The sequence below is a fragment of the Typopeltis vanoorti genome, chromosome 11, assembly GCF_054136105.1.
Source record: "Typopeltis vanoorti isolate ZY-2024b chromosome 11, IOZ_Tvanoo_1.0, whole genome shotgun sequence".
Classification (NCBI taxonomy): domain Eukaryota; kingdom Metazoa; phylum Arthropoda; class Arachnida; order Uropygi; family Thelyphonidae; genus Typopeltis; species Typopeltis vanoorti.
The window spans coordinates 2609592-2635368 of NC_143559.1; the positions used below are offsets into that span (position 1 = coordinate 2609592).

Genomic DNA, 25777 nt, shown 5'->3' on the forward strand with positions numbered 1-25777 from the left:
TCAACATCACCCCCCTTTTAGTTCCACATATACCCTTTTTTCACAGGGGTCCTTGCACTGCTGGCAACCACCCAGGTAATCACCTCATGGTCACTTTCACCAATTGGTGGATGATTTGACACCTCATTTATAATTACATCCTCCGATGAGATGACCAAATCCAAGACCCTTAATCCTCGTGTGCCCTCTGTTACATACTGTCTGAGGTAGTTATCCCTCAAAAACTCAAGAAACTCATTTTCTTTACTTCCAGTCGCTATCTCTTCAATCCAGTCTATATTGCCATAATTAAAATCACCCATAATGATCACCCTTTTCTTATTTGCTTGGCTTATTTGACTATACATTTCACTATCACCACCATCCACATTACCAGGTCTATAACAACATCCCACCAAGTATTTGATTCTATTCACCTCTATCTCACACCATACTGCCTCAAAACCACTGGCACTATTTCCCTCTTGCATCTCTACCTTGTATGGACATAACTCTTTCTCTATCATCAATAGCACTCCCCCTCCCTTTTTATCCCTTCTATCCTCACGAAACACATCATACCTTTCCATCTCTATTCCTGTCAGGATGTCGTCCTCATCTAACCATGTCTCACTTATTCCAACAATCTCTGGGTACACAGACACAATTAGTGCAACCATTTCATCCGCCTTGTTTCTTATGCTTCTAGCATTGGTATACAAACACAACAACTCATTTCTGGATCTACAGCTAGTTCCACTGATACCATTCACTCGATGTGCTCTCTCCATGCTGGACTGGGGCCATTTCTCTTTCTGCTTCTTCATTTTAGAACCCTTTGCAACAACATCTGTTTCCTCTTGATCCCTGGTCATCCCATTACTTTCCTGCCTACACATGCTCTCACCTCCTCTTGGAGCATCCACCTTTCTCACGCTGTGTATCCCTGTCCACCCTGGGCCTCCCCGTTTCCCTGCTCCTCTTGCACACCCATTCTCTCATTTTCTATACTCATACCACTCACCTCTCCATTCATTTCCACTTCTTCAATCTCTCCTGTCTTACTCTCCTGCTCTTCCACATCACTCCTCTCTCGATCTGATTCATTTTCTCTATTCACTTCTCTACCTTCCAGCAGCAGTCTCTCCAAGCGACTCACACCATAACCACTCAAATGCAGTCCATCGCTCCCATACAGCTCACTTCGTCCCTCAAACTCATTCCACACATTAACAAACTGTACACCCATCTCCTCACACATTTCAGCCAGAATACCATTCATAATCCTTGCTCTCCGCCTCATTTCACCACAATCATACCTAGGCAACACACTGACCACCCTTCCTGTCACACTATTCTCTTTTATCTTTCCAAGCAGTCTCTTGACATTCATTTTGACATGCTCTTTGTTCTCTCTCAAATCATTTGTACCAATTAATACAATTAACTCTTTTGCTCGCTCCCGCCTCATATCCAATGCCTCAATCACTCTACTTATTTTACCGCCTGGAAAACATACCTTGTGCATTTTATCCTCTAGCACACCTTTAATAATGGAGTCGCCATACAACGCCACTCGCTCATCTTTCGTTAACTCTTTCATGCAATCATGATTTATTTTAATAGTTTTGACCTGAATTCTCTTAATTTCATTCCGCATCCATTTCATTTCTTGCCTCATCCAATCTAATTCACTTTCCGAACCTCGCGACACATTCTGTCTATCATTAAATCTTTCTAACTTTCTAACTCTCGACCCCCTCTTCTCACATTCCCTCTCATTCATCCTTCTTTGTTTCCGTACTTTCGGTCCAACATACGTCCAACTTTCACTATCATTCTTCTCACTTTCACTATCATTTATCTTTCTTTGTTTAACTATACCCAAGTTAAAAATACTTTCTACCCCTAAATTGTCTAACTAATATCGGCATAGATTTGAAGGATAGGAAAATAATTTATCAAATTTACAAAAATCAAAAATGGACGGATTAAAATCAGTGATAAGGAGAAAATAATAAATATCAGGAGTGGAGTAAGACAAGGATGTATACTTTCACCACTTTTATTTAATTTATATATTGAAAAGGCCATTCAGGAAACTAAAGATAAAATAAATAGTGGCATAGAGATAAATGGTGAGCAAGTCATGTGTATAAGATTTGCTGATGACATAGCCCTTGTAGCAGAAAACAGAAGAACATTAAAAACAATGCTAGAATTACTAAATAATAACCTTGAAAAATATAAAATGAAAATCAACACAGCTAAGACTAAAATCATTGTTATAGGCAAAATCCCTATCAATACAGAGCATATAGACATCAGCAGGGAATAAATAAAACAAGTAAAAAGCTTTAAATATTTAGGAATCCTAACAACAGAAGATGGCAGAACAAGTGAAGACATAAGATCAAGAATAAACAACACAAAAGCCCAATTCTCTAAGATGAAAAGCATTTTAACAGGAAACCTCAACCTACAATTCAAAAAAAAATTAGTAAAGACATTGATATGGAGCATTGCACTGTATGGATGTGAAACCTGGATTCTAGGCAGAGAAGATGTAGACTTTTGAAATGTGCTGGCGTCACATGAACAAAATAAAATGGACAGGAAAAAATCAAACCAACAAGTCCTGAGAGAGAGAAACTAAACAAGAACTCTAATAAAATCGATCAAAATTAGAAGGGATAGGTGGTTTGGACATATGCTTCGACATGATGGACTTGTGAAAAGAATAACTGAAGGCAAAATAGAGGGGAAAAGAAGAAGAGGCAGACTAAGGAAAAGCTTTCTTGACCAAGTCAAAGACAGCATGGGTTTGAAGAGTTACCAGGAGGTTTAGAAGAAAGCCAATGACAGAGCAGAATGGAGGGAATTGCTGCTGAGCTACCAGTCCCAAGACTGATGCAACTGATATTTCGCCAATGTCACATTGCCATCTTCAATGGGAACATACAACTATGACATGTGCATGCAGGCACTATAAAAAGCAAATGAGACAGAAGAGAGAAACTACTATTGTTCCTAGCGTCCTAATGCCCCCCTAGCGGGCTATATTGGGTTGTCTTGGCTGTTGGGCTGATGTTCTCATGATGCAAGCTTCCCAAATTTGGGACAGTCTCATGCACCCAAATTTGTTGAGGTTTGGAAAGTTTTTTAGAGCTGATGCTGATTCTACGAAGAATCTTTCATATTTAAACTTGCTGCAGTGTATTAATGTGGCTTTCTTCCAACGTATTCTGTGGCAGGTATCCATAGCATGGTCTGCAAGCCCAGGGTGGCTGTACTGGTGAAACCGAATGTAGGCTTTATGTTCTGAATTCCTGACATTTGCTGTCTTGCCTGTTTGGCCAAAGTACTTTGGTCTATGAGAAGTGGTTGGTCTTTGGTGGAGCTGATAAGGGATGCCAATTTTTTATATGGTCTGTTAAGATTTTGGTTATTTTTTTCGAGTGTCCGGGATATAGGGAATGGTGATGGATTTAGTGTAATCTTTGTTATGAAAGGGGGGGGGGGTTGTGGTTATCTGTTGTTAATATTTTTTGGGGAATGTAGCTATTGGTGTCTCCTCCCTATTCACAAATGTCCCACTCAAGGAAACCTTAGAGTTCATCCAAGCGCTATTCCAGTTCACAATGAACTCAGGCTATTTCGTTTGGCGAAGAAAATTCTACAAAGAGATAGAGGGGACAGCCTTGGGTTCACACTCTCCCCACCCGTGGCCAACTTCTTTATGGAGACTTTTGAAGAGAAAGCCTTAAACTCTGCCCCACAAAAAACCCACTTTTTGGCTTCACTATGTTGATGATGTGTTCACTATTTGGCCACATGGCGCAGATACACTCTATTCCTTCTTAACACATTTAAACAACCAACACCACCAGAATCCAGTTCACCTTGGAAAAAGAGTAGAACAATAGTCTCTCTTTCCTACACACTGTAATCACTCGCCAGCCTGATGCATCCTTGATATTTTCTGTTTACAGAAAACCCACCCATATAGATACATTCACCAGCAATCCCCCCCCCCCTTCACAACAATATGGGGTTATAAAAACACTATATAACAGGGCAAAATTAATCTGTTCAGATGACAGTGTCCTAACCATTCAACAAAACCACATCCTTAATACATTCTTAGCCAATGGCTACAACCCCCAAAAAATCCTCTACTTATTGGAGTGTTGTAGAGTAGGTGCCCTCTCTCGATGAGTCTTTGGACTCCTTGGAGGTGTCATGTAATAATAATAATAAATTGATTACATCCTTATTAACAAAAGTTGGAGGGCTGTGATGAAAAATGTTAAAGTATTTCCCGGAGCTGATTGTGGCTCTGATCACTAACTCCTCATTGCTGATATGAAAATACATTTGAAAATAAATAATATATCATACCCATCCCGATTAGACTGTGGTGGTGGGCTGTAGATGATGATGATGATGGTGGTGTTAGTTGTGGTTTGTTGTAGTTGGTGGATTGAGTAGTGGAGACTGAGAGTTGTAGAGTAGGTGCCCTCCCTCGATGAGTCTTTGGACTCCTTGGAGGTATCATGTAATAAATTGATTACACCCCTATTAAAAAAAGATGGAGAGCTGTGATGAAAAATGTTAAAGCATTTCTCACAGCCGATTGTGGCTCTGATCACTAACTCCTTGCTGATACGAAAATGCATTTGAAAATAAATAATATAACATATCTATCCAGATTAGAGTTCACAGGAATTACTAAGACATACAGCATTAAAGCAGAAAATAAATTTCTAGAATTATGGAATTACATTGATGAAATGACCCCAGAAGAACTTCGCAATAAAACCAAAACAATATTACTGGAAACTGCAAAGTCAACTTTACCCAAAAATCCAGAATCAACACACCCTAGATATCAAATGAAACTCTGAAACAAGTTGAAAAAAGAAGAGAAATAAAGTCAAAAGAACTTTCAGCATATGATAGACAGATCTATAGTGAGTTATCCAAGTGCATCAAAAAATTTGCATTAGAGATAAAAACAACTCTCAACATATGCAGAGGCTATTGAATAGAAAATTTAAACCAAAGTATTCAAGTATGGCTGATGTCAACAATCGTATTCTTACTCATCCAATGAACATCCTTAATAGATGGAATGACTATCACTCAAATCTATACAAAGATAATTCAGTCTCATTCAACAAAGAAAACACCAGAGCCTTCCATAAGGAACCTTGCATTTTAAAAGATGAGGTTGAAGAAGATCTAAAAAAATTGGAAAAGGGAAAACCTCGGGCTGTTACCAAATACCAAGCGAACTTCTCGAATATCTAGGACACATAGGAATCAAAATCATCAGAAAAATCTGTAATAAAATCTGGGAGACAAGAGATTAGCCTGATGATTGGGTAAAATCCTTTATCCCAATACACAAAAAAACGGAGATGCCAACGAACGCAATAATTTTAGAACTATAGCCTTGATCTCACATGCAAGCAAAATGCTTGCATGTGAGATTAAGGCTATATTATTAAAGGACTTAATATTATTATTAAACAATTTCTAAAACACAGGCAGGTTTTAGAAAAGAATGTGGAACCTAGATTGAGAGCTCCGTGCTATAGTTTTTAGAAATAAAGTCGTATCTCATATCATCATCATCATCATCATCAAATTCCTGCCATGTACCCTCAAGGGGTGTACAGGATATGACAGTACTACATGAAAAAATTACATCATTACTAACTTCCTATCTACAATTTTCCTCAAAATCAGTCTGTTACTTGTCAAGACTCCAATATCAGATCTTACATTTCTATCATCTAAGGCACTTTGTACCGTATCAATCCACCTATATCTTGGTCTTCCTCTTGGTCGTTTTCCTGCCACCCTGGCAGAGAACACTTGTTTTGCTAATCTTTCCTCGCCCATTTTGTTTAAGTGACCATACCACCTGAGATTAACTTTGCTAATGCATTCCTGGATGCCGACAATGTCAAGTTCTTTCCTAATATCCTCATTTTTAATATGATATTGCCATTGATGCCATCTGTTCACACCTCTAATCTTTCTCAGGACTCTCATATCTGCGGTCTCTAGTCTTTGGTCAAGTGTTTTACTTCTGACCCAGCTCTCAGATCCATAAGTTAAAACTGGCTTGAACACTGTCTTGTATACAGCTAATTTAGTGTTCAGACTAATTTCTTTCTTATTCCATATGAATTTATTCAATTGACTTCCCACCATACCAGCTTTGCTGATTCTGTTGTCTATTTCTATATTTAATTTACCATCTTCAGTAAAAATCGTGCCTAAGTAGCTGAAATGTTTTACTTGTTCCACAGGTTCTCCATTCACAACACAGTTGATATTTTCAATGATTCTGCCTATTTTCATTGTCTTTGTCTTTTTATTGCTGACCTTCATACCATATCTATTACAACAGCTATTCAATTTAGTCAGAGAATCTTGCAAACTTGTAGCGGATTTATTTAGAAGTATAACATCATCCGCATAAAGCAAAGAGCTGATATTAACATCTCCAATTTTGATATCAGGTTTAATACCACATTCCTTCATAATGTAATCCATATAGATAATGAATAACAGAGGGGATAATGTACATCCTTGTCTCACACCAGATTTAACATTAAACCATCTTCCTGTACTTCCTTCAATTCTAACTGCTGACTTACAACTCAAATAAAGACTAAGTATTGCTTGATATAATGCCCCATTGACACCATATAACTGCAGCGTATTGAATAGCTTCTCTCTTGGCACCTTGTCATATGCCTTTTCCAAATCGACAAAACTTAAATACAGATCTTTGTTGTATTCCCATGCTTTCTCGACTATTTGTCGTAAAGTGAAGATCTGATCCTGACAGCCTCTATTTGGCCTGAATCCAGCTTGTTCTTCACCAAGCTTTTCTTCCACAATTCTTCTTAACCGTTTCTCAAGTATACTGGCATAGATCTTGCCAGGAACACTCAGTAGGGAAATACCTCTGTAATTCTCACATTCAGTTTTATTTCCCTTTTTATATATGGGTACTATTAGAGCTCTACTCCAATCATCGGGAATTCGTCCCTCTGTCCAGGCTTTCTGAACTATGCCGTGCAGCCACTGTAAGAAGTATAACTTTTATACCACCATATTTCCGCATTTCTGGTTGAATATCATCTACTCCTGCTGCCTTTCCACATTTCAAGCCTATGATGGCTTTTCTACTTCTAGTATGGATATGTGTTCCTGACTGTATGCCTGTTGAGTGTTTTTTACTAGTGTGCTATCACTGCTTGTTTCGTTTAGCAATTTTTCGAAGTAATTACTCCATACTTCAAGGATATCTTTTACTCCTGTTTTCATGTCACTTTTATCATCTCTAACTCCTTTTACAGCACTTTTTCCTCCATTCCTAAGCTTCTTCAACAACCTCCAGTATATTTTGCCACCTTCTTGATATTTATTTTCTATATTCTTGCCAAAGTCCTCCCATGACTTTTGTTTAGCTAGTTTTACACACTGTTTAGCTTTCTTACATTTGTCTCTGTATTCTGTAAGAGTAAAAGCTGACTTATTTGCCAGGAACTTTTGATATGCTTTCTTCTTTTCCTTCACTGCCTCTTTAACTTCCTGTGTCCACCAGGGAGTTCTGATTTTTTTTTATCCTTGCATACAACCTCACCACATGCCTCTCTGGTAGAATCAATCAATGTTTTCTTCAGAGTTTGCCACTGAATCTCCAAGGTTTGATTCCTGTTATCAAAGTCTTTCATTTTCTTTTCAATAATCTTTCTGTATTTTAGTCTACAGTTCACATCTGAGAGCTGCTCAACTTTTATTTGCTTTAAAACTTTCTTACATGTTATTCTTTTTAATATGAAACTCAATTTTATCCTGCTCAAGACTAAATAGTGATCACTTCCAATTTCAAATCCTCTGTAAACTCTGGTGTCCTGCACCAGGGAGAAAACATCACTATCAACAATAACATAGTCAATGAGACTTTTCTTATTCCTAGCCTCTTCTCTCCATGTGAATTTGTGCACATTTTTGTGTTGGAACATGGTGTTAGTAATAACCAGTCCATATCCTGAGCAGAAATCCAACAGATATTTGCCATTATTATTAGCTTTGCTCTTTTCTCCAAATTTTCCCAAAAATCCTTTCTCATATCCTATCTCATATTTACCTGTTAATCCTTAATTAGTTAATAGTTTTTTTCTGTTTTTGTTTTCCTTGCTTAGTATAGAAGATTTTTAAAGTATGGGGTCCAACATTCAGATATATAGATTGGAGTTGGGAGTTGCTTATTAGTTATGATGTTGTTGGCCAAATACTAATAACTCGAAATGACTGTGCGCGGGTGGCTAAGTGGGTAACATATTCCCTCTCCAACCAACAGACTGCAGGTTCGAATTTGGCCATAAGTATGAATATGTGTGATTACCTTTAGGTGGCAGATGAATTGCACTGCCTGGTGTGAGACATCCACCCTGCTTGTTAGAGGCCTGAAGTGTCTTGAAAAAGTTCCACATTTGGTCTGTGGACCAGGTAAACAATGAATGAAAAATTATATAAAAATGGAAAAAGATTTTAACACATCCACATTGCTAACATACTATAGGTTTACAACCTTTTGTGAGTGGAAATCACATAAAAATATAATTTTAAACTATTTTTAGCTATTGTGTTTGTCATTCTGTCATTGATAGTGTGTCTATGCTCATTGCGAGTTTATCTATATGATAATATGAGAAGTTCTGTGGATAAACATATAATAATCATATTTAATTTTAGATTTTATGGCTCAATGTACTCAGTTAATATGGATAAGTATATCTACAGAAGTAAGGTATAATTTGATATTTATTTATATGTTTATCTAAATAAATATATTGATATTTATTATTTTTAGATCCTAGAGAGAAACTGCAAATATAAACTTTCTTCATCTTACTTTGAAACTCGATTGAGGCAATGGGAAGATTGCATTCCTGTATGTACAGGCTGGTTCCTAAGTTCTGTTGACAGTACCTGTGTAATCAACAAATGCTTTGAACTGTTGTCTTCATTACTGAAAAATGAGACTTTCCAACAAGAATTTTTTATTCAAACACCAGGTTAGTAGTGTTATTAATAATAATATTATTTATGTGAGCTCTATCAGGAAGTCCAAGGACTCATTGAAGGAGGAGGGTCCTTCTAGGTCAACTACAGGCTGGAGATGCACAATATAAAGCCTCTCCTGGTCAGGTTAACCCTACCATATCGAGGTGTTTATTTCCACCAAAGGTACTCTGGCATCAGGGAATATCCCACTGTAAATGGATATCTGTCTAGTTAGATGACCCTCATTGCCATTGAAATATCATAACCTTCCTTATTAAAGGTCTGATGTGGCCTCTGCTTGTTTGGTCCCTAGAGCATGGGTTCTGGTTTCTGTCCCACCCTCCCTGCAATCTTTCATTATGCAGTATAAGTGATATCCTTCAGGGGCATGTCACATATACTGTAGAAATCTAGTACCCCCCCCCCCCCTTCATATCTTCAAAGGTACATCAGAAGAGCAGTTCTGCAGGCTGGTTGACTGTGAAATGGCACATGGGACCAGGTTGGTAATATGCTTACAAGACATGTCAGAATCAGCTGGTACATAATCTTGCTACCAGGTCATGCCTGGATTCAGAGGTATGCAAAGCACATTTGAGGCCATGTTATGGCCTAAAGACTGAATACTCTCTGTATGGGTGACAAATCCATCTCCCCTCACTATATGTTTCCCTGTTCTTTTTCTCTTCACTTTTGTAATGCCAGCATGAGAGTAGACCTATATTTTATTATTATTATTATTATTATTCAGGCCTCCAAGGAGTCAAAAGACTCATCGAGGGAGGTCCTTTCTAAGACAAAGTCTGTCAAGACTCATCGAGGGGAGTTCCCCCCTGAGAAACACAAAGTTTATCATACCACTCCTTAAACCCACTGACCGTTCTCGCTCCCACCACTCCATCAGGCAAAGGTTTACTACTGCAGTTAAATTAAATAACAAATCTTTCTCAAAAAATTACTTAAAAAATTTAAAACTAAAAAAAAAAAAAACATACGAAAAATTTCTTCTGTATTCATTCATCAACATTTGTGATGTAAACACCAACTTAAATGATATACATCCTCACCTACAGATATGCTGATCTCTTTTTCTTGACTAAACTATAAATCTCTGGCACAACAATCACAGCTCATCTTAACTGTCAAAATTACATCCTATATGATTCATTCTACCACTTGAATGGTACTTGTGCTTTTGTGTAATCTGACATCACGCATGTCATATGATTGTGTTTGTTGAGTTGATTTATCACTCCTGAAGGAAAAGTCACTTTTTCTTATTTGATAATATTAGGTTAACATATTGTAGTTTTTGTTTTAAACAAGTGTGCAACTGACTGAGCTATTTAGTTTGTAAGTAAACATTTTTTTGTTTAAATATGATATCGTCGACATCGCACTAATGCAACGAACAATTGCAGCAAAAACTATGTTATCGAGTGATTTGAATATGCAGGATTTTATTCAGTCCAATGTGTGCAAAATGTATTCTTTGAGAAAATTGAAAGATATGCGGAAGGAAATTGAAACTAGACAGAGAGAGAGAGAGTGCATGTATGCATATTAAGTGTTTCAAAAGTGAGTGTCTCTTATGTGACAAGAATGCAGAAAATGTTAGTAGAGTGGAGAGTAGGATGGAAAATTATGTTATCAATGTATATACCTGCAGCTGTGGAAATAGAGGAGAATGAAATAGACATTAACAGAGAAATAGCACACTTGAATGTTATCCTTCATAGGACAAAGCGAGAAATTGAAAAATTGTAGAAGCAGCAAGAAATTAGTAGGTTGTCCAAAGGAAAAATAAAGAACAACTGAACAAACAAAAAAAACAAGTTAAGGAATATATATTATATTATTAAGGAGTATATATATAAAATTATGTATGGAGACTCAATGATCACAGGAGAACTTGGTATGACAAAATTGCATTTCCCAGCAGCAAAAATTCACGATATTAGCCACATCATCCAGGGGGGGGGGGGAGGTCGAAGGAAATGATTGTCTTAGTTGGTACAGATGATTTGAGAAGTGAGAAGTATTCTATGAGGGAAGATGTAAAAGAGTTGTTAGAAGAGGCAAAACCAAGAAGGTGAAGACTATAAGTCTCCTACCATGCTGTGAAAGAAGTGAACTGAGGAGGAGGGCAGTGGTAGCCAAATAGTCTATACATAGATTGTGCAGAAGGAATGATCTAAGATTTGTGGATCTGTGGTCTGTGTTTGATGGAAAGAAGGATTTGTACAATGCTGATGGACTGCATCTAAATGGTTTTGGTGTTAGGTGTCCAGAGAGAGCTTTGTCCACCGATCATGCTGAAGCACAAACTTGGGAAAACTTAAGGCAATCAGGGTTGAAGCAGGTGAGTTTGTGTGAAGGCAGCCATGAGATAAGTGAGTGTGAGAATGATCAAGTGCAGAATCTAGTCTCCCAAGCAAAAATATTGAATACTGAATAATTAAATAAAAATATTGAATATATTGGTCAAATTCAGGAAGTAGAGATGGGTGGGAGCCTAAAGGGATGCTGCTAATGTACTAATGCCAGAAGTATCAGGAACAAGAGGGAGGAGTTTGGGCATTGGTTAATGCAACCTTGCCAAAAGTTATAGGCATTAGTGAGACTTGGTTAACAGCAGATGATGTAGTTACAGGGATAGAATGTGAAGGGTTTAGTAATTTAAAGGAAGATACGATGGGGGAAGGGTATTGCTAATAGTAGTGGATGAATTGCAGCCACAAAGAATAGGCGGCTATTTATTTGAAGCTGTCTGTTGTGAGATCAAGGCCAGTAAGACAAAATATACAGTAGATTGTTGCTATATGCTGGGGGGGGGGGTTTCCACAGATGATCTGGAAGATGTGCATCAGCAAATCAGTTCAAGTAGAGGTCGAATGATTATTATGTGGGCCTTCAACTATGGAGATATAGATGAGAAGAAAGAAAGAAAAACCACATGGCAGGAAGGAAATGGAATTTATACACTTGCTGAGATATAATTACATGAGGCAGCATGTGATGGAGGGGGACTAGGTGGTGTGAGACTACTGGAACTGTTCATAGGATCAGAGGAACTGTCCACAACCAATGGTGTGGCCATATTGCCTCCCACTGGCAAAAGTGGCCATGCAGTCTAGACTTGGGAGATTGTAAAACATGAGGAATATTCTGTGAACAAGTGGTATATGTGGAACTGCAACCAGGTGATTATGACAAGCTTAGGAGGAAGCTTAAATCTGTACCATGGCATAAAGCACTACATGGTAAAGATGTTTTAGTAGTGCATTCGAGATATTTAAGGATCATCTAGATTCTAGAGGAAGCAATATTAAATTGCATACCTAAGGTAAGGAAGGCTAATCAGGTAGGAATTAGATGCATGAGTAATATCATTACGCATGAGATGCAGAAAAAGGAAATGCTGTGGATGTTATATAAGGAAGGCACAAAGGTGACCAGCAAACTCATCTAAATATATTATCTAAGCGAGGTTACTATTGTAACATATGTAACAGACGCTGATGTCGTAACAGACATGGATGCAAGTATGTCATCACAATCACAATCAGATTCCCTTATTGCTTGACCAAATCCAAAACTTTCTCCACCATATGCTGCCTTATCAGTTGTCCCTCAAGAATTTCAAAAATTAAGTACCCTTATTACTGCATGCTGTCTCCTCTGCCTAGTTTATATTTCTATAGTGTTGAAGTCCCCCCCCCCCGAGCCTCCATAAACCACTTGTTATAGACGAAGCCCTTTGGTCAGAAAGACCTGGGTTCGATTCCCATCAGTGAGGTGAGGAATTTATCTGGACTCTTTCGATGAAAGGTGAGTTAGCTGGTCTCATACAGAGGTAGGGGCTTTTTTCACCTATAAACTCAGGTGTTTTATCCCCCAGAACAGGCAAACCCAGCCCCGTGAACACATGCATCTACAGACATAGGACATGCTAGGAGGCATAGGGCCAACCACCTTATCCTTAAGACGGTTGCGGGTGTAAGAATAAAAAAAATAAAAACCTCGACACCATAAAAGGTAGAAGAAGAGGATTAAGAAAGAAAAGAAAGTCCCCCATAATGATCATTCACTGTTCACTTCCCAAAATTTGCCTAAACATTTCCTGCTTATCACCATATATATTCCCTGGTCTATAGCAACATCCCACTAAATATCTTGTCTTATAAATATCTGTCTCACACCATATTCTCTCAAAGTCATTAGTGTTATTTCCACTGAGATTCTCCACCCTCAGAGTGCACAATTCTTTATCATGAGCAACATCCCACCACCATGTTTGCTTTTCCTAACCTGTTGAAATATGCTACACCCTGAATATAAGCAAACATTCTTAGGGATTTTTTGGGTGCACTACCTCAAATATGAGAAAATATTCCAAGTTAGGCAGATTTGGATTTATAAAGTATTTTTCTTCCTTCATTCCATGCTATCAGTTGCTCATGGTTGTAGTAGTGCATGAAACAAACAAAAAAAAAAAAAATCTAGTGATTTGAAGGATGAGAAGGCTGTGCATGTGATGCATTTATGGCAGAATATGCTAGCGGGCTTGCCTGCATGGGTCAACAGTAAGTCTTGTAGTCTGTCTACAGATCATGGAGTTGGAGATTTACTGCAAGACTTACTGTTGATCCTTGAACGCAAGCCCACTAAGCCAATTGATCTTGGTTCAGCTATCCGGGACTGCCTATCTTGCTGAAAGTAGTGCAAGACTAACAAAATCACCCTTTCTGGATGTTCACGAATTGCACCACACTTCAAATGCAGCAGCAGCATATTATTGGATTGCAGTTATGATGGCCTGGAAAACAGGATAGTAAAAAAAGATAGATGGTGATGAGTAGGAAATGTTTAGGGAAATTAGTTTGATGTTCCAGATGAGGGGATATGTTTAGAGCTTAAAGATCAGTGAGTGGGAGGCATGAGGCACATCCTGAAACATAGCCAATATGCCACTTGGTTCTGACCAGAAAATCATCCTTACTTTTGATACACCTAAGTCTCTGTCTGCATGGTTATCCTAGGGGCTTTGCACTTCGCAATCATATGCCTGTGGAAGGAGTGTCCTAGGTTTGATTCCCGTTGGAGACGTGAGGAGCTGAAGGATCTTCCTCAGCCATAGCCAAGTTAGCTGGTCTTGGGCGTGGACAGCAGGGTTTTTCTCCACAGTTTATCTGGAGTTTTTCATCCCGCAAACAGGCAAACCGCACCCGCAAAGACACAGGGATACAGTCAGGAATACCTAAGACGATCCCTCCAGCCATAGGTCAGCTATGCCAGTCCCAAGCCCAGATAAAAATAGGAGGGATTGAGGTGGTGTCGTACCTCCTTGTAAAAGGGGTTCACGGCTGTTGAATCACCATACGAAATAAAAATTAAAAAAAGCCTATGTCTCTGACATCTGTAAGCAGGGAATGTAGAGATGATTTGAAGTTGATGCTAGCATCTCCTGTGCAGAGCAAAACATACCCAACTGAATGCAGATAGTAAATAGGCAGACACTGGGGCTTCCCAATAGTATATCGCAATTGATGAACATGGGTAAATGTGGTGATCTTAGCAACTTTCATTGTGGATTTATTATCAGCTCAAGACAGATGGGTCATTCTATCACGCAAGTGGTGAGGTTCTTACTACTTGGGCAACCAGCACCCAGCGAGCAAGTGGTGGCCGACCACATGCCATTTATGACCAGGGTCGATGTAGACTGTCTGGGCTTGCACAGACCAACTGCAGGGCAACATGGCACAAATCACATCCAATCTGAATATTAGACGTCCAAGCAGCATCAGAAAGCAAACGGTGTGGCATACCCTGCATAGCACGGGTAATGCGAGCTGACTCCCTAATCTTGTAGCACTGTTCACAGCTTGTCATGTGGCATTACTTCTCACCTGGTGTCGGCACCATTAAAACTGGACCTCTGCAAAGTGGACCAGAGTTGTGTGGTCTGATGAATCCTGTTATCAGTTGTACTGAGCTGATGGGAGAGGTGTGGTGTTGACAGCACCGAGACAATGGCCCCATCATGCCAGTTAGGCTCTGTTCAAGAAGGTGATGGTTCTGTGATTTGGGGTGCCTTCTCATTAAACACATTTGGCCCTTACTGTGTCTGGACAGGTCATTAAATGCAAGCTACCAGAATGTGCTGGCTGATCACCTATTCACTTTCATGGTCTTCATGCATCCTGCAGCTGATTATCTGTTTCAGCAGGACAGTGACTGCCCAAAGGGCTGCAACCACCCAAGAATGGCTCGAGGAACACTCATCTGAGTTTGGGACCTTCCAGTGATCCCTAAGGTGGATCCCCAACAGATGGTCACTGATCTACCTGTCTGTCTGAAGTAAGCCAACTTGCAGGAACAGGATACTTTATATACTTCAAGCACTGAGAGAGGAGGGAGCTGGTCTTTAGTCAAACAGATAAGTGTCATAATTTTCTGGTGGGGCTTAAAAGCTGTGTAAAGGTTGTACTTTTTTTAAGGACCTGACTATTTTTTCTGATGTGCCACGGATGTAGGGGATAGTGATGGCATTTCTGAAATCCTTCTGAAGAGATGGCCAGGGAATGAGGGAGGAACTGATTATTTTTTTAATTCTGTAATCACTGTAGCCATTGGAAAGGAAGGTGTTGTGTATGTGGTTGAGTTTTTTTGAAAAAGAGGCTCCACTGGAACCAAGATTACAGACTCTATTGGTTACAGTTTTAATAATGCCATACTATTGAGAGGGGCAGTGGTGGGAAAGTTTGTGAATGTATCTGCCTGTGTAAGTGGGTTTTCTATGTATAGTGAAAGAAAGGAAAGGTTACTAAGGTGTCTAGGAAGGGCAAACTATTGTTATTTTAATTTTCTATCGTAAACTGGATTCTTGGATTTAGACTACTGAGGTGACTGAGGAAGGAATCTAATGTGTCTACGCCATGAGGCCAAATAGAGAACACATAATCTACCTATCTTAGCCAGAGAGAGGGTTTGAAAGGGGCCGAGTCTATGGCTTGTTTCTCTCAAGTCTAATGTCCTCCCAGCACCTAAGCTTCTCTGTGGAGCACATCAATTGTACTACCTATGGTCTCAATCCTGAAGCAGCTCCAAAAATGGTCCTACTTGTTGAGAATTCACTTATCAAAAAATTATGGCAAGGACATCAATTGAAGTAAAACCACCAGATACTCCCACAGAAAAATCAGATACTGCAGTATCCATTGAAAGTAAATTAAACTTTACCAAATGATCCTGACACATCAGATGGCATACTGAACATTTTTCCAGAAGGAGAGATGGACACTAACCATCCATTCCTCACAAAATCATCATACAAATATAAACCTGATAAAGGTAAGTCCCCACTTTTCAGAATTCAGGCAAGTCTACATAATTAAAACAATAGGAAAATTTTTACAATGAAAAACTGTTGTGTATATTTACCACTGGGTTTTAAGTTAAATAAAATCACATTTATTGCAAACTATTTCAGTCTTTATTTCTCATGGGTGAATTCAATGGACACAACACTCTTTGGGGTAGTACAAACGCAAATGGACAAGGTTATATTATTCAGTGAATGCTCTACCATCATTACCTCTCCCTTCTTGATAATAGAGTCAATATCTTCTTTCATATACCTACCCCTCATATTCTTCAATAAATCTTACAATCTCTTCCCCTGCTATTTTTTCACTGTTCACATGCAATATCAAAGAGAACATATATGAAAGTAACCATTATCCTGTTCTTTGCACAGTGTCTTCACAGGAACCATGAATGGTTCCCCTCTTTCCATGTAGGAATCCACACATTTTCCATGTGGAGATCCTCAAATGGAAAATGGACCAGGCTGAGTGAAATACTTTTACTCATCTTGTAAAATGTAATGCTGAAGCAGTCAGTCAAACATCTATCATTGAAGTAATGAAGTATGTCACAGATTGTACTGTCCAGGCAACAAACAGCTTCAATTCCAAAAACATCATTTCAATTTCACTATATCCAAAACCTTTGTGGAACCCTGAGTGACATGCAGCCAAAAGAGATCAGGCTGGAGCATGGGATACATTTGATAGATACCCCCAATGCATCAAATCTCATTACTTTTAAATGTGCTCAAGCCAAAGCATATTATGTTAGATGTCAGAATCAAAAGCAACCGTGGGCCAATTTAAATCTATTAATCAAACAAAAAAATTCAAAAATCATATGGGATAATATCTGGAAATTGAAAGATACATATAGGATGCACCATTTTTCTATCTGGATCATAATGGATGTGTTGGTGCTGAACCCAAAGGCACAGCGGACATTTTATGGAGAAAATTTTACTATAATCTTAGTAACAGCTTCATATGCTCCTGAACTTTTAATATTGAAAGAGCAATAAGAGAAACAGTTGTTAGTCTTTTCTACAAATGAGTAAGAGCCATACAATCAGCCATTCGTGAAGTAGAGGAGCTGGATGACATTCATTATTACATGATAAAACATCTTCCATCACTTTCTCCGGATCTCCTTCTCTTACTATATAACAGAATAATTACAAAGGGAGAGTTTCCAGATTCTTGGCATGAGTCAGTTGTCATCTCCCAAAACCTGGAAACGATCCAACATAAGCAAACAATTCTCGAACTATCACTCTGACTAGCTGTCTTTGTAAGATATTGGAAAAAATGGTAAATGTGGGGCTTCTCTGGTACATAGAAGCAACAAACTTCTTTCCAATGCATAATGCGACTTTTGTATTAATATTGGACCATTCAGAAACATGTATCAGGGACATTTTCCTGAAACAAGAACATATGGTTTCAGTCTTCTTTGATATGGAAAAAACTTATAACATAGCCTGGAGATATGGCATATTAAAAGACATCTGTAATCTAAGTCTCACAGGACACCTTCCTGTATATATTAAAAGCTCCTGTCCAGCCAAGTTTTCCAGTTCTGAGTGGGAAGCTCTGTCATATTATCAAGAAGAGGATGTTCCTCAAGGCTCTGTCTTAACTGTGACACTGCACCCAAATTCTCTGCAGACACCACACTCTCAGACAACATTGCAATCATTCACAACTCTTCATGCAAAAAAACCTACTTCTCCCTTCCTTGCACCTTCCTTATATAGCTTCCAAAGGATTGACCTCTTGTCTCCCACAATTTTATGAAAAACCTCTTCAACATTAATCCTATAACAACTCCTTACTAACTTGTATGTCTCCATCATATTGTCCTTCTTCCTCAGATCTGCAAAATACCCCTCTACAGCTGCAATCACCTCTTGGTTTGAAGAAAAACGCTGACCAGTGAGGAAGAGTTTTAGTTTTGAGAAGAGATATAAATCAGAGAGAGCCAAATCTGGGGAATAGGGTGGATCTTTCAACAATTCATAGTGCAGATCCCTTAATTTTCCATTGCAAAAACACCTTCCTTGGCAAGTGCATTGTTCTGATGAAAGATGATTTTTTTCTTCTGCAAATTGGGTCTTTTTCTCACAAATTTTTTCGTCTAGTCTGGTTAAAAGATTGGAATAATATTTTCCAGTTATTGTTTTACCCTTTTCAAGATAATTAATAAACAAAATACCTTTAGCATCGCAAAATATCAATGGTATGACCTTTCCTGTTGATGGAACCGACTTTGTCTTGTTTGGCGCTGAACAACCGGCTTCTGTCCACTGTTTTGGCTGTTATTTGGATTCTGGTGTGTAATAGTGAATCAAAGGTCAACCATAGTATAAATCGACACACAAAATCAGTTTTATTCTTAGTTAATAAATAGTTATTTTCTTAACCATCTGTGTTCTTATCATACCGTGAAACCTATTACAACAGTTTTATTCTTGTTAAAATGCTCCAAGCACTGTTCAGAGATTTTCATGCGAGTGTGTTTTTGATCTTCTGTGAGCAAGCATGTCATCCATCTCGCACAAAGCTTTTTCATTTGCAATTCTTCGTGCAAAATATATCCTATACTTTCTTTTGAAATGCCTATAGTCTCAGAAATTTCATGCACTTTAACTTGCCGGTCATCTAATATCATATCGTGCACTTGATCAATGATTTCTGGCATTGTTACTCTTTTTGGATATCCTTCACATGGATCATCTTCAAGGCTGGTATGGTCACGTTTAAACTTGGCAGCCCATTTCTTAATTGTCAAAAACGAAGGAAAGTAGTTCCCATAAACTTTTATGAACTTCGAACGAATTTCTTTTGGCATTAAAGCATCTTTTACAAAGAATTTTATAACTGCACTATACTCAATTTTATCCATTTCAAAGGATACAGACAACACTTTTGCTTCAGACAGCTGTATAAAACAAACTACTTGATAGAATGACTTGCAATTTCACATGGATGCTTATGACAGATGTACCAACTTAGAAAAAAAAAATCTTGCCAATAGCGTTGGCATGTGTGGTCGAGGCCGAGACGTTTTCAGATCACCCTTTTACCATCAACCGTAGATTGCTTATTAGCATCCCCACTCCTGTGCCCATTCACTCAGTCTGTTCGAGTCTTCCTGTAATGCCACAACATCTGCTGTACTCCTCATAGTTCATCCCAACTCTGTGTCATCTGCATGCAACTGAATATCCCCATCCAGATCTTCCCCAATATCATTAACATAAAGGTTAAATAGCAATGGCCCTAAAACAGACTCTGAGGCACACCAGTGACTTCTCTTCTGGGATATTGCTCCCCCATACACAGCTTGTTGATATCTATCAAACATCCAATCTTTTTACTGATGCACAAGTCTAATATACCGCCCTATCCACTTTAGTTTGACTGTCAACTTAGAATGCGGTAATCTATCAAAAGCCTTTGCAAAGTCTAAGTATACTAATGTGTATCCATCTCCCACATCAGATTCTACTGTCACCTTATTGTAATAAGTAAGTAGATTACTAATACATGACCTCTTTTGAGAAAATCCATGCTGTCCATCAAAGATACCTGACACAGATTTGTCTATAATTTGATGTTTGACTTTGTCATCTCCTTCATGAAGCAGTATAATCTTCCCTTCCTTCCACTCCTTTGGAACTTGACCCACTTATATTAAAAAAATATGTCAAGGCAGATGTCAACTCCCTTTCACATTCCTTCAAAATACATGGTGTTATATCATCAAGTCCCACAGCCTTATTAATATCAAGTTTGCTTAATTCCCCATATACCTCTTACTCACTTAAAGTTGGTCTCTCCTCCTTATCATCCACTGCTCTCATACTCTCCATGATGTCCTTCCCTTCCTTCCACTCCTTTGGAACTTGACCCACTTATATTAAAAAAATATGTCAAGGCAGATGTCAACTCCCTTTCACATTCCTTCAAAATACATGGTGTTATATCATCAAGTCCCACAGCCTTATTAATATCAAGTTTGCTTAATTCCCCATATACCTCTTACTCACTTAAAGTCGGTCTCTCCTCCTTATCATCCACTGCTCTCATACTCTCCATGATGTCATATTCACAAGGATGAAAGACATTTATGAACTGCTCATTAAATATTAAATATCTCAACTATATCCACTGCAGTAGTTGTCCTTGTACCATTTTTTCCAATGAATTCCATCTTACTATAATTGTTCCTACCATAATAGGGTAATTAATAGACAACTTTAATAAGCAACTGATCATGTAGAATTAAGCATAACAAGTTTTCAGCAGAAAAAACTGTGTGTACACTTCTGCTGAAAATGTATCCTTCACCCAAACTCTGATTTAAGAACGGTACAAAGTATTATAGGAGAGATTGACTTCTATTTGGGTTTATATAGGTCAAATTTATTTCAAGCTAAGTTAGAAAATACCGACAAGTTTTGCCAACTTTAGCTGTTTGGCTTCATCAGAGTAAAAAATAGATGTAAGACAACAACGCTAAAACTGTTACACTAAAACTATAAAGGCACACATCCTCAATTCAGATGTGTGCCTTTATAGTTTTAGTGTACATATGAAATTCGCAACATTTCGTTGAGAAATTAAGTAACATCTCAATCTCCAATACAGACCTTCTGGCTGGATGCTACATCTTTATTCACCAATATTCCAGTAGATGAAGTTATCGACATTTTAAGAAACCTCTTCCCTGAAGACATTACTTCTCTGTTCCATCATTGCTTAAAATCTCATTTTTTCCTATGGAATAAAACGATTTATCAACAATTAACAGGCCTTGCAATGGGCGGTCCTCTTTCACCCCCTTGTGCAGATCTCTTCATGGAGAAACTTGAAAGTAAAATTTTATCTCAACTAAACCCTAAATCCACAGCGTGGTGGAGATATATGGACGACATTTTTATTGTTTGGAAAAATACAGAAAAGGATCTGTTCGATTTACTCAGCAAGATCAACTCATTGGATCACAAAATTAAATTCACCTCAGAACTTGAGAAAAAAAAGAATTACCATTTCTGGACACTTTAATTAAGAAACAAATAGATGGACGCATCAGTCTTACAGTCTATTGCAAACCAACCAACACAGGTTGATACTTACATTTCACTTCTTCACACCATATTTCTCAGAAACTTAGCATCGTACACATGCAAAAAAATAGAGCCTCTCTCATCACTATGGATGATAAAGACCTCAAAGATGAACTATCCCTGATATCAAATAACCTTATAAACAATGGTTATCCTATTTTTAGAGGTACCTGTGGCATAGTATAATAATTAATAAATAACACGTAAGTCCACAGTAATAACTTTAATTAATAAATAAGGTACAGATATTTCATACTAAAACTAATAGTATATCTTCAGTGTTACAAACAGATAGGAATGGAATACAAGTAATGAACATTCGGTGGATCACCTATTAAAACACAATGTTGTCGCGAGCTAGGAAATGAAAGAAATTAATAAATAATTAATATTTAAGATAATTGTTTCGTTTTGTTTTAAGTTGTCTTACATCTATTTTTTACCCTGACAAAGCCAAACAGCTTAAGTTGACGAAACCTGTAGGTATTTTCTAACTTAGTTTGAATTAAATTTGACCTATATAACCCCCCCCCCCCCAAAAAAAATTATGTTAAATATTAATTATTTATTAATTTCTTTCTTTTCTTAGCTCGCGACAACATTGTGTTTTAATAGGTGATCCACCGAAATTCGTTACTTGTATGCCATTCCTATCTGTTTGTAACACTGAAGATATACTATTAGTTTCAGTATGAAATATCTGTACCTTATTTATTAATTAAAGTTATTACTGTGGACTTACATGTTATTTATTAATTATTAATGGTCATCCTAGAAAAGTGATCCACAAGATACTTTTTTGTGACCCCCCCCACAAAGACAGCCTGAAGATATACATTATAATTCCACTATCGTGATTCCGTATATGGGGACAGTTTCCAATAAGATTGCTACACTACTCAAGCCACATGGAATACGAGTAGCTTTTAAACCTTCCAAGACCATCTGCCAATTCTTTAAGATCTCCAAAAGACAGTCATCCTTTTTTCAAATATGCCGGAGTCTACAAAATTCCCTGTTCATGCAGCTTAAATTATATTGGTCAGACCTCTTGAAGTTTTGAAATCAGAAGAAACGAACACGTAGGAGACGTAAACAATAATAGAGAAAACAAATCGGGGTTAGCTTTTCATTTCTCCAGGACAAACCATACCATAGAACGGGACAAAAGCTCCATGCCCTAATTAGAGGAGGATTTCCACTCCCGAATTATAAACATGGATTTGTGAAAGGGTGCTCTTGTTTTAGCAATATGCTAGCCTTTTATAATAAAGTTACAAGAACATTAGATGAGGGAAAGGCATATACTACAATTTTCTTAGACTTAGTGAAGGCATTTGACAGGGTGCCACATGATAAGCTGATATTTAAGTTGCAGCACATGGGTCTGGATGTCAGATTGGTCAACTGGATTCAGGATTGGCTGTCTGATAGGTATCAGAGAGTTGTGTATGTTGGAGCAGTTTCAAGGAGGCAGAGGGTTACAAGTGGGGTCCCACAGGGCTCAGTACTAGGACCTATATTGTTTAACCTTTATATCAATGACATTGCCAGTGGATTGCAAGGGGATATTCAGTTGTTTGTGGATGATGGGAAGCTGGGAAGGATTATTAGTAATAGTGCAGATGTGGTAGCCCTGCAAGAGGATTTGAATAAGCTGGATAGATGGACAAATGAATGGGGGGGAACAGTTTAATGCAGCAAAATGTAAGGTCTTGAGGTTTGGGAAACATCGATGGGATGCTGCATACTCTATGGGAGGAGTTATATTGGAGGAAGTAGGGAAGACAAGAGATCTGGGGGTTGATGATTGATAGAAACCTGAAATTTAGGGGACATATTGCAAAGGTAACACAGAGGATTGCTGCAATTATGAGAAGGACACTGACCTGCAGAGATAAATGGGTTATCATTCTGTTTTATAAGACCCTGATCAGACCACACTTGGACTATTGTTCTCAGATTTGGTCCCCAGGATTTGAAGGGGATAAATTAACTGTGGAAAGGGTACAAAGACGGATGACAAAGATGGTTTCAGGGCTGTACAATTTTGGTTATGAGGATTGGCTGAGGGAATGTGGACTTCAAAGTTTGGTGGATAGAAGATGGAGAGTGGTTGAACCGTGGAATGCATTGCCTGATGGAGTGGTGAGAGCGAGAATTGTCAATGAGTTTAAGGAGTGGTAGGATAGACTTTGTGTTTCTTAGGGGGGGGACCTCCCCCCTCGATGAGTCTTGACAGACTTTATGTTCTTAGGAAGGACCTCCCACGATGAGTCTTTTGACTCCATGGAGGCCTGAATAATAATAATAATAATAATAATAAAAGAAGCCATAACTGTTATCCATTCAAAACAAAACCTAAATAGAAACCAAGGATTAATTCTGCTTGAGATTCTTGTGTAAATGTGTCTATATGTTATAATGAGATTTGGAAGACCCTCATAAGATCTTTAAACATGCCAGAATTAAATCTTGCTGCCAATTACAGAACGTTCCTACATAACAACAAGCGAGATTATACACGCTCTATGTGTGTGATGTGCACCTTTTTCTGCTTTTTGTAAAAATACAATTGTATTCGGTTCTTCCTTCATTTATAGTTTTAGTGCAACAGTTTTAGTGTTTAAGTTGTCTTACATCTATTTTTTACCCTGACGAAGCAAAACAGCTAAAGTTGGCAAAACTTGTCGGTATTTTCTAACTTAGTTTGAAATAAATTTGAGCTATATAAACCCAAATAGAAGTCAATCTCTCCTATAGTTCTTGTGGTCCAAAATAACCTTTTTATCGGCACAAAGTATTATTTCAGAAGCACTAGAAGCCAAGTTCTTGAGGCTCATCTTTGACAGAAAGTTTACATTCCTTGGACATATTTGTCAACTTTAAGGACAAGTGCAAAAAAAAGCATTAAATATCATTGCCATTCTATCCTCTATGGAATGGGGGTACTGATCGATGTTCTTTGTTCCACCATTATTGTACACTTGCTCTTGTCAAAGCTTGATTATTGATCCTAGCTTTACTGTTTTGCAAGGGAGCATACACTGATGATTGGACCCTATCCATCATCAGATATATGAATAACTAATGCTGCTTTATGGCAATTGCCCCTTCAAAATCTTTATGTTGAAGTAAATGATCCTGCTCCATCATATAGACAAAACTTGTTGGTTTTTACTGCCTTAGAAATAAAGTCTCTTCTAGAGAATCCTACTTGGACTAGTTTCTTTTATCTGCAGTGAGAAACTCAAAACACATGTCACCAATTATATATTTGGTTTAATCCTTTATCCAAGTGTCAGCAAACAAAGTTTGAGCCTCAAGTATTTTCCGGACTAGGACAACTCGTGGCAAAGGTGGTAACTGCTCATCACTTGCCTTAGTATCTCATAATGCAAAGCACATCTTGCAGACACGTATAATACTATGTATTACGGGAAGGTTCACTACCCAGACCGGTTTTGACCTTTATTGAGGTCTCATCAGTGGGAGCCAGACCCAGGGGTGGTGATACTATGGTGGAAGTAATGGAGAAGTCATATTAGATGATCGGATTAGAGATGAGTTGATGGAAGTTTTTTCACTTGGTTATGCTACCAATTATTATTATATTACTCTCGGGGGGACCCTGTAACCGCTAGAGAGTGCGTCCCCTGGGTGGCAGATAAGAGAGCCCACCATGTGTGTGCGCGTGTGTATTACACACACACACAATGTGGTCCAGGGTGGTCCGAATATGCTGAATAAGGACTCGTGGACCAAAAGGGCCATAAGGGGCAATCAACTTGATTGTAAGGAAAGCAGCACTCGCATGGACCCCTAGCTGGATCTATCGTCTCCTTCTTCTACTTTGAGGAAGATCCACTTACTTTAATCTTTCCTATATGGCCTTATCAGCCAGCTCTTTTTGTTTTACGACCCTTATGCTATTAGAGTACTCGAGGGCCATGGGGTCTTTTCATTTCTGGCCTTACAACTATGCCCTCTCTATAAACCTTACTATAATTCTTCCATAATCTACTCTTTCCCCTTCAATATACCCTATTCCTCCTATGGGTTTAAATTCGGAAGAAGGCTAGTTCATAAGCGTTAAGGTAGCAGCCTACCACTGAACTATTCCATCGTCAGGCTAGTCCCCTGACATGGAGAACATAATCCTACTTGTAAGCTGACAGAAAAAGATAATCGGATTGA

At 38.2% G+C, this 25777-nt stretch overlaps 1 protein-coding gene across 3 annotated transcripts in view; it reads left to right on the plus strand.

The window, feature by feature from the left end:
• The window catches only part of LOC150101271 (myelin protein CNP-like), a 279632-nt gene that overhangs the window by 181083 nt on the left and 72772 nt on the right, over positions 1 to 25777 (plus strand). For all 3 annotated transcript variants that reach the window (XM_090400742.1, XM_090400743.1, XM_090400744.1), the window contains exon 4: positions 8882 to 9086. In XM_090400742.1, coding sequence (XP_090256868.1) covers positions 8882 to 9086 — 205 coding nt within the window. The remainder of the gene's footprint in view (positions 1 to 8881; positions 9087 to 25777) is intronic.